The 10,669-nt window shown below is 30.1% G+C and overlaps 1 protein-coding gene across 1 annotated transcript; it reads left to right on the top strand.

Annotated features, from left to right (window-relative positions):
- The first annotated feature begins 488 nt into the window (after nucleotides 1-488).
- LOC105834825 (glycine receptor subunit alpha-2) lies at nucleotides 489-10,439 on the top strand. The gene is made up of 9 exons (XM_028189305.2): nucleotides 489-1,697; nucleotides 1,920-2,159; nucleotides 2,849-2,924; nucleotides 4,191-4,368; nucleotides 4,883-5,109; nucleotides 6,949-7,031; nucleotides 7,306-7,617; nucleotides 7,902-8,107; nucleotides 10,000-10,439. Exons 3-9 carry the CDS (start codon nucleotides 2,851-2,853, stop codon nucleotides 10,174-10,176), a joined length of 1,257 nt encoding a protein of 418 aa, XP_028045106.2. The 5' UTR covers nucleotides 489-1,697; nucleotides 1,920-2,159; nucleotides 2,849-2,850; the 3' UTR covers nucleotides 10,177-10,439.
- The last annotated feature ends 230 nt before the right edge of the window (nucleotides 10,440-10,669 follow it).

Below are 10,669 nucleotides of genomic sequence, written 5' to 3'. Positions count from 1 at the left end.
TTTTAATAAAACAGAAAAGCTTCTGTATCGACTGCAAATATGTTTAGAAAAAACAAATTTGGAAAATATGTGTTTCTTGAGATTTTATATTATTTCTATAAAATTTTTAATTAATTTTTTTATATTTTGTATATTTAATCAATAGACATATAAAAAAAAGTCTATTTCTTGAGTCATGTTGTATCTACTGTGTAATGCTATCTACTATCAGATGGCGAGAGTGGATCTTAATTTTAGCTTATTGCATTGTCGATAAGTTTAATTTAATGCAAAGTTTATATTTCTATAAATAATTATTAATTAAATTTTAATTTAAAAATGTCTGAATAAATAGTCTGAATAAATATAAATCTTCACTTGAATAAAGATTTTCAGCCGAACGATGCAATCATTATTTTTTATTAAAGATTAACTAAGATTATTTAATTTTTAATAAAACAAAAATTATTTAAATAAAACTAAATTTCATAATCAAAATATTGATTAAAGCCAAGATGTGCATGTGTTTAAAGTAAATTTCTTTTTTTAATTTAATATTATTAATGAATTATAATAAATATTTGTGCAATTAGTGCGGTGAGTCGGGTAATTACCCACAAGTGCGTTTATCCGCACGTGTAGGCAATAGCCAATTTACACGTGTCGCATACAATATTTTAGTTATCTGTGTGTCAAAATGTTAGTTCTTGAATGTGAAGTTACAGGTGAAAAAAGGATTACTTTTGACGCACAGATAGCGAAAAATGATTTTACTGTTATTAGAAAAAACACAATTTACTTGTTTATATAAAAATGTTATTAAAAAATTAAGAAACGCACCTCAATAAAAGTAAAACAAGAAACATCGATAAAAATTCACAACATACATATATTGTTAATCAAATTTTTATTTATTAACAGGTTGAAAATTAAAAACAATCGCGCATTCTTGAGTGTTTGTATAACTCATCTATTATTATTTTGTAATATTTAATCTAGTGAACTTTTCTACAACATATAAAGACTAAACTGATAATTCACTTTCATCATCTTACATTCTTTCACCCTATCACGTTATCCAACGCGCTTTTGATCGAAAAATTACAGGATGTCTAATTCAGATCCACGTGCTTAGACGTTACACGATACTGCAGATGAAAGAGAGTAGGGCTCTAATCAGTTTGTCGATAGGCAAATTGGCTTAGAGACGACTGAGCGACAGAGTGGTTTACGGACAACAAGAAAGAAAGTACAGCGATAAGGCCAGTTTCCCTGTGACAGATCAGAAGTACTGAACACACGATAAAATCCACGTTTTAAGAGTTTTCTTTTCGAAAATTATAATTACACTGGAACTTCGTAATAGCTGCGATTCAAGGCTGTGAACGTGATAAAGACATCCCCAGTTCGTTTCAAACTGTGAAGTTCAAGACTGCAGCAGTGTCAAATTTTACTCTCTGTTTTTCATTAATTATTAAAACGTTAATCAAAGTGAACTAATAAACACGACGATTTAACCACCATCTCGCATCACACATACACACATATATATGGAAAGGATTTTGCGTGTCATTTTAAGGTTTGCGATTACGAGATTCCGGTGTAAAAGAGACGAAAGAAGCCTCGTATGTTGAAAGATAAATTGAAACATCACAAATCGAAACATTACCGAACTACTGACGATCTTTTCAACAAAAAGAAACAAGAAACGTCATAGGGTAGGTCTGAAATCATGTTTAATTAGTCTTAGATTTTCGATTATGGATACCTTTTATAATTACTTTATAAAAGTTATTATAATTTATTTTATTACAAACAAAATTTTTATTTTTATACATTCGACACCAAAGAGATTGAGACTTAAAATAGATTATTTGCAATCTTATAATGATATACTTGCTCAAAACTTTTGTATTTAAGTGCATTATATATGTAAATAGGTTTATATAGATCTCAATCAATGATTAACGTCGACAACATAACTCAAGATTTTTAACATCAATCTACGTCAATGGTGTCATTTATAAGACAAAATATTTAGATGTAATTCAGATGTTTATTGATCCACGAAGAACCGGAAGTGATCATTCGGTGGAAAAAGTGAACAGTTACCAACTTTCGTTCGATCTTCGTCGAAAGCATTCGCCGGATTTCCGAACGATAGAATGTGCAGTTGATCGGTGAGTGGAAAATTGGATTGGAAAACTCGTCGTGTGAAGAACCATAAAATTTAAAAATAAGTGACATCTCAGGAAACGGCCCGTGAAATATGTTAGGTCACGGATTAATAAAAAAGCAGAGATTCTAATAATTGATTAATAGAAAATCTTATTATTAATATAAAGTTTCTTAATTAGTGTTCGATAAAATTATTAAATCTAATATTACCTCATTAATGTAAAAATAAAATAATATAATAAAAAGATAAAATAATTGTAATGAATTATTTGCTACTTCACACATCATATCACGCGCATTTGAAATATGAATATACTACTGATATTCTTTTGCAATTTACGAGTTAATGCATAGTTAATGCATAAGGCATAGAAAATAACAAATTACCTGTTATTCGTCAGTATCGGTAGGAAACAACAATAGCAAACGGGATTTTTGTTATTAATCAAATTAATTATTAATTACAATGTTGGAACATTAATAGGATAGTAGTGTGAAGAAACGAATGTAACACACATCTTCCGTTCACACAGAAAGACCAGAGTGTCTTTGATGTTCGTGAATTCAGAACGATCCCATCGATCTCTCCGCGTCGATGAATTCTTTATGACGTACTCTGCATATTCCATTGCATGCACTGCTCTTTCTTTGGACCATTCGTATCACTTTTAATACTCTCTGCTCTCTCCAGGAATGACGTGGTACTTTCTACTAATCATATGCTGCTACTTGTACGCCTTGTTTGACATTACCACTCCACATTTTCCGTGAGTACGCAATTAAATTTTCTTTGATGATATAATTTTAAATATTACAAAATTTTATAATATTAGATATAATGTTAGAATTTCAGATATAAAGTATTTTTTTCAATCTAAACTTTTTTAAATATTTTTCTGACGTATTAATATTACTCTGGGTAAACGTTCATAATAAAGATTTTATTTGAATTTTCTTCTATTTTATACGTTCCATAAAATAATTAAACTATTTTCTATAATGTAATACCATTTTCATATAAAAATCCTATTAAATGTTATTTTAAACTATCAATATTTTAATTACAGAAAACTATACTAAATTTGAATTAGCACCCGAATAAAAATTTATTCACAATAATCGAATACGGTTATACTTTTATATTTAAAAAATTACATTTTAAATATTCCAAAAAGTGTCAATTGAAGATCTATATGTAAAATTGTATACTTTCGTTAATAACTGTAAGAGGAGAAAAGAAAAAATTATCTAACTAGTGATTAAATTTCTAAAATAAATACCTAGTTAAAGATGTCATTATTCTTGCATTATAACGTATTACGTTATAAATAATATCATACACTAGATCATGTATATGGGCAGATCATAAACGCGTTGTAATTTAATAACGGGTATATATCACGTTTTCATACTACATTTTCTAACGCATTTGTTTTTCAATCAATACCACAATCACATCCTAATTGAACAAAGAAAGTCGTACGGTTAGCAATCGTGGCATCGACGTGGCCGACTCGATTGAGAAAAATGGCTCCATATCCACTCTGTAATAATGAAATTGCCAACAGACCGCACACCACAGTTCTTGTGGTCTGTGAATAATTTATGAGTGTCATCGATGCTGCGATAAAAATCGTTGTACCAGCGTTATCGCTGGCAAAGCTATTATTTAAGGTTTAATGTTATCATTGTAAATTAATTGCAGCTACAATGCAATAATTTTACCTTTATCTTTTCTTATCACAATTAATAAGTAACAATTCAGTCTACTATTTTATTATTCCATAATATAATTACATATCTATAAATATTAGTAAATAAAAATAGAATGCAAAAATTCTTAAAATTTAAAAATTATGAATAATAATTATATTAGCTTAATAAATACCTTAATTTAAAATAGAATGCTTTTTTTACAAAATGGCATTAAATACAATTTGTCACAGTAAGGATAATCTAAAAAAAAAAATTTTAATGCAGTATACAAATAAATTTTATTAGCAAACCGTTTCTCATATCTTTTGACATTTTAGAGAACTGGACTTTGATGAGTATGGAAAAAAAGAAACCTCCTTGTCATTAAAAGATATCTTACCTTTGAATCCGAAGCAGTACGATAAGCACAGAGCACCAAAATTCCTTGGCCAACCTACCGTCGTTTATTTTCACGTGACTGTGCTCAGTTTGGACTCGATAAATGAGGAATCGATGGTGAGCGAAAGACCGACATAAGCAACTTACCGGAAAATTTGTTCTCCCGAATATCCCCTTAGAATATTACGTTCGCTATATCTATGTTAAACTCTATTAGACTCATTTTTAGGCTCCTTTTTTATTGTTAATTTAATTATAAAAAATTATAATTACAAAATGTTATAGTAATAAAATATGTTTTTTAAAATTGTGTTATATTAATAAAATAAAATTGCTTTAAGCTTTTTTCTATTAGCCAAATTATTTTTAATTTTTTTTTTATATACAGAAACTTTTTTAATTGTAACAATTAACAGAATAAAGCAAATTCCTAAATACTACATGTAAAAGCAATTGCCTTGCAAATTCCTCCTCAAATTTTTTAAAATTTATAAAGAAATGTAATTCACACAGCAGATAAAAGTTATGAAACTTTTCCTTTTTATAAAAGGAAAAATAATCATGTCATCTATATATGATCGCATAGAAGTAGCGTGCAGCATCTGATCACATTATTTTTCTACGATGACAGACGTACGTGGCTGATATATTTCTCGCTCAAAGTTGGCGAGACTCTAGGCTACGGTTACCAGAAAACATGTCCGAAGATTACCGTATACTTGACGTGGATTGGTTACATAATATCTGGAGACCCGACTGTTTCTTCAAGAATGCAAAAAAAGTTACTTTTCACGAGATGTCAATACCAAACCATTATCTTTGGTTATATCACGACAAAACGCTACTTTACATGTCCAAGTAAGAGTCTATAAGTCTTAATTATTATTAGTAATTATTTAATCTTATATATTTAGTATGCATTATTATAGCATTTAACAATAAATGCTATAATATTCTTTGATTCTTTCTTATAGAAAATAAATATTAAAAATTTAATAATGTGTTTGTAAGAATTAATAATAATAATAATAAATTGTAATTTATGTTTGATAATTAAATTCTGATTAATTTAGAAAGGATTTATAATGCAATATAAAAATATACATTTTAATATCTCTCTCTCTCTCTCTCTCTCTCTCTCTCTCTCTCTCTCTCTCTCTCTCTCTCTCTCTCTCTCTCTCTCTCTTTCATTTACACAAAGTTAAAATTAAATAATAACTTTTCGTACCAAACGTGAAATAAAGTAAGTTTCCTGCAACTGCAAAAATTATATTCATTCGTACGAGAATATTAAAATAAAAAGTTTAAAACTTTTTATTTTAACAAAATTTCCATATCCTGCAGTTTTGGAAGTTGGACCTATAACGTTATTGAATATCATAAACATTTACATAAAATATGCCCCCAAAATTTTAATAATTATTTTTTTATGAAACATAAAATTTTGATAAATTTACAAGTAAAGATTTAAAAAACAAGTCTCCCGTTGAAGTGTTTCAATCAATCCAAAATATTAATGCAAACCTTGATGAAAAATGTTATATACATAAGGCTTCCACTTTTGATATATTTCTATTCGCGTTTATGTCATTTTTGTTTATAGCTACCTCAATTTCATTTATTTCTATCTGCTGGCGATTTTAATTCGACGCTAGATGGAACGAGCAATTTCCGGGCTGTTCTGTCAAGTTTTATTGTCAATAAAATAATGTGAATTTAGTTTTTGTTGTCCTGAACGCATGTTTCATCAGAAACAAAAATAGAAAAAGCTTCAGCATGTTCGTTACTGCACTGAGAAAAATGGTTTTATTATAATAATAAAACGGTTCTGGTTGAGCGTATTCTTATTAAACGAAACAGAATTTCTGGTTATCATAACAAGATTTTACAGCTTATAACTACACCGTTTGGTTAACTGTACTATAAGGATTTGATTAAGTTTTTCTTGTTGGATCTACAAAACTTCTTGTTGAATCTACAAAATAATACAAAACTTCTTGTTATATTTACAAAAATAGCGATAATGCTGGCGCCTTCGTTCTCGCAGCGCAAGTCGGTGCATGCCAATCTCGCGCAAACCAACGCGGTATCGATGCGATACTAATATCACGCGGTACCCATAAGGTAGCTTTTATATTTGTTTCGTGTATCTTACAATCGTGTATTTACATTATTCTGTTCAACGGCATGGCGGACGAAAAAATGTCTTCTCTTCTGCGCGAATGGAATTTCGACAGCTATAGAGATTTTTAGAGGTTAGTAAAATATATGTAAAATATATGCAGTGTACTTTAAACCAAGATATATTGTTATTATTTTAAAAACTCTATCCAAACTCGTTTTTTAACCAAAAAATTGTGTTAACCTAATAAAACAATATAATAAGATTAACAAGAAATTTTTGTAGAGTTTTGTAAACCTAACAAAACGATGTAGTAAGATTAACAAGAAATTCTGGTAGATTCAAACAGAATGGAATTAACCAGAATCCTCTGGTAATTCCAACTACAAAATTTGTATCGTTCATTTTCGAACAAACGGACAGGTTGAATCAACCAAAATTTCTCATAAAACAACAAAACTTTTTTTCCAGTGTGCGAAAATAGCACTATCGAGTAAAATACATTTGTATCTGAAATTGAAATGTAATTTGATTAATAAATTGTATCACACAGGAAAGCGCAATATTCGTTTTAGATTGACATTGGTGCTTTCATGCGCGATGAAGTTCGAGTCTTATCCTCATGATACTCAAATTTGTTCGATGATGATCGAAAGTCGTAAGTATATATTAATTTATAAGCTACATTATCAATATTATGCACATATATGAATCGTAATATTATCCATATTAAAGATACACAATATATATAATATTTTATTTTATATATATTTATTTGTGATTACACATACACACACACACACACACACACACACACACACACACACACACACATATATATACGCACGTGCACGCGCACGCATTACCAATTAATTATACTGAAACATTTGACAACTTTATTTATACATCCCTTAACATCTCATTTTTTCTAGTTTCGCACACGACTCAGGATCTAGTATTCCTATGGAACATGACCGATCCCCTCGTGGTTAATCCGGAAATCGAACTGCCGCAACTCGACATATCGAACAACTACACGACTGACTGCACGATCGAATATTCGACAGGAAACTTCACGTGCATACAGATTGTCTTCAATCTGCGCCGGAGACTGGGTTATCACCTGTTCCACACGTACATCCCGTCCGCCCTGATCGTCGTCATGTCCTGGATCGCCTTCTGGATCAAGCCGGAAGCCATCCCGGCACGGGTCACTCTTGGCGTGACGTCACTACTGACCCTCGGTTAGGCGACCTCTCCTCCCATTGTCCGTGATATAACTATTCATGATATTTGCGATAGTGCGCTTTGTCCGAGGATAATGAAGGCATAAATATCACGAAAATTGCATTTTATTGAGAAGTGATTTTAATAAATCGTTTTGGTTTATACAAATAATTATATAGCCTAACAATAAAAATAAGAAGAATTATTTTTATTCAATCCATTTATAAAAACTGGTGCTAATTATGTCAATTGAATTGTACATGTAACTGTGCGTAAAAATAATTTAATATCTCTCTTTCAGCTACTCAAAACACGCAATCTCAGCAATCTCTACCCCCGGTCTCATACGTGAAGGCGATCGACGTGTGGATGTCTTCGTGCAGCGTATTCGTCTTCCTGTCTCTTATGGAATTCGCAGTAGTGAACAATTATATGGGGCCCATAGCTACGAAGGCCATGAAAGGATATTCCGACGAAGATCTTCGCGAGGATATCGACGACTTCAAGGTAACCGAGAAAAAAGTGCGATATTTACGGCGAGTGCCTCGTCGGTTCCACGAAATTGATAGTTCGAGATAAAGCGAGAAATGCGCGGTACCGAGAGTAATGTGATTTCATCCTGTCGATACGGGATATCGCTCAATTGAATAAAAATGCCAGAAATAGAAGACACTGCATTGTAAACCGCAATCGATACGAGTTATAAACATTTGCTTGTAAATCATTGAGATGCATAATAAAATTATGACTTTGTTTGAAAAAAAAAAAAAAGGAAATATTAAATGCGTAATGCTACAATGAAAGAAAAAAAACTTTACAGGAATTTTGAGCTAGACTTTTTAAATGTAATTCTATTTCAAAAGCAGAAAATCTGTATGATTGACTTTTGCGACGGCATATTTATTTCTCAATCTGAATGTTACCACGTACGGTAAACAGTATCAACCGGCGAAAAGTACATCGGAGTGTACTACTTGAAGTACAACCACTTTCCTAGACGATTCATCGTATCGTATGGCAAGTAACTTTCCTCCAGTAACTTCTCTCTTGAACAAGTTCCAAAGTTTGATTTTATTGCATGCATTTGTCCTACACTCAATTCGTAGAAAAATATTTATTTTCTCCTTTCTTCCGTGTAGTTTACGCAGACTTTGCAATTCGCTGTGGTCTGTATAAAACGTATCCCGTTTTCATTACGTCGCGCAATATTTGCTTGTACTACTGCAGCATTTACTTCTGCTTGCTTTACGATAAAACATTGCGCGAAATAAATATCACCTTTTTTAAATATTTTTAATATCTAGTAAATAAGAGTCAAATACGATTCAAGCAAATAAGTTTTCCATGATTATTATATACTTTGTCTTTAACTTGCAAGCAAATTTGTAGCAATTAGCAAATTTGTAAAAATTAGCAAAAGATATTAAATCTTTCTAACAGAGAAAAAGAGACTACAAGAATCTAACGCAGCTCTGTTTGTGTAAATTTATTCCAACGTGTATTTAATTTCATACAAAATTGTGTTAAATGCTTACGTGATAAATACTAACATTTCGACTCTGGTTCAAACCATTTCCAAGGCGTGAGTTATGAATAAGACAAAGGTATTCCACGCCTCCGGAAGTCAGTGTAAGTCTTCATCAGTAGCATACCTTTGTCTCACTCATAACCACACCTTGAAAATGGCTCAAACCAGAACAGAAACGTTGGTATTCATTATGTAATCATACAATTCAATTTTGTATAAAGTAAAATTAAATACACATTGCAATAAATTCACGCAAAGATAACTGCGTTAAACTCTTACAACCGCTTTTTTCTCTTAATGATTATTTTAAATAAGAGAGCCCTTAAAATTTTATTTTTGTTTAAAATCTGTGTGTTCACACGTTTTCACTGTGTCACATAACACGATTATCATTTGTCTGTATATTGAAAATTGTACGCACAAATACATTTATAAAAATATAATATGCTTAAACTGAAAAGTATAAATCTTATTTAAAAAAAAAATACGCAAAATCTTTTATTTAATTTCACAAGTATACAAATTTAATTTTAATACAATATAAAATTAGCAAAGCGTAATCTAAACGAATAAATGTAATATCAAAAAATGAAAAAATAATTGTATAAATATACATATAACGAAATATAAATTTAATTCTTTTTTATATTACATTTCATGTATATGTTATTTTTGTATAATGTTAGTTTCATCGCAAGTATAATAATTCGTAAGCGTAATAATTTACTTACCTCGTAATAATCTTGATCAATATAGTAATTAAAGGAGTGGAATGTAAGGTGAAATGAATGGTATTCATAAAATAATTATTTACATTTATTACTTTCATGCTGTTTTATATGACGAATATTTTAATTTTTTTTTCTCATAGACGCCAATGAGGTCGGATGCCGAAAGAAGCAGGAGCCCAACAAGGCCACCGATGGTTCAGTATGAGCAGTGCTGCGAAGGACGAGCCACCGCCATTTACATCGACAAAGTTTCCAGATTCTTTTTCCCCTTCTCGTTCTTCATTCTTAACGTCGTCTATTGGAGCACATTCCTGTAATGCAACTTGATATGCCCGACTCGGCGAGAGTCGAATGCGCTTTTAAAGACATAGAATTACGAAAAGAATATCACAAGGGATGCGGCATAACTCATGGAAAGTGTATCCTGAAAACTATGATGTATAAAGTATGGCACAATGAAAGAATTTAGTAAAAGTTGCATTAAATCTACATGTTCATTAAGAACATGTTGTCTAAACATATTGTGATAAAAAAAAACTGTACGTGTTCATTATAAAACACAGTAAAATCCTGTAACAAATTATAAGAAATATAACAAAATAGTGATAGATAAAGAAGACGATTTAAAAATATTTAAAATATTATTTAATTTTCATGAACATCAACTAATTTATATTATTTTTATTAATTATAATTAATAATTATCAATTACAATTATAATTAATAATTATTAATTATAATTATAATTTATTAATAAAATATCATTAAGATAAAAAATAATGTATTTGTTCAAAAACTTTACATGCATTT

This window comes from Monomorium pharaonis, unplaced genomic scaffold (genome assembly GCF_013373865.1).
Source record: "Monomorium pharaonis isolate MP-MQ-018 unplaced genomic scaffold, ASM1337386v2 scaffold_324, whole genome shotgun sequence".
In the NCBI taxonomy this organism is placed as follows: domain Eukaryota; kingdom Metazoa; phylum Arthropoda; class Insecta; order Hymenoptera; family Formicidae; genus Monomorium; species Monomorium pharaonis.
Note: the sequence above shows the minus strand (reverse complement) of the source record. Positions and strands in the feature narration are given on the sequence as shown.

What these genes read in the sequence shown, in the direction of transcription:
- LOC105834825 (XM_028189305.2), top strand. Translation starts at nt 2,851, where the DNA reads ATGACGTGGTACTTTCTACTAATCATATGCTGCTACTTGTACGCCTTG. An exon ending in CGATAAATGAGGAATCGATG is followed by an intron (nt 4,369 to 4,882) that starts GTGAGCGAAAGA and finishes CTACGATGACAG; the next exon opens with ACGTACGTGGCTGATATATT. An exon ending in ACGCTACTTTACATGTCCAA is followed by an intron (nt 5,110 to 6,948) that starts GTAAGAGTCTAT and finishes TATTCGTTTTAG; the next exon opens with ATTGACATTGGTGCTTTCAT.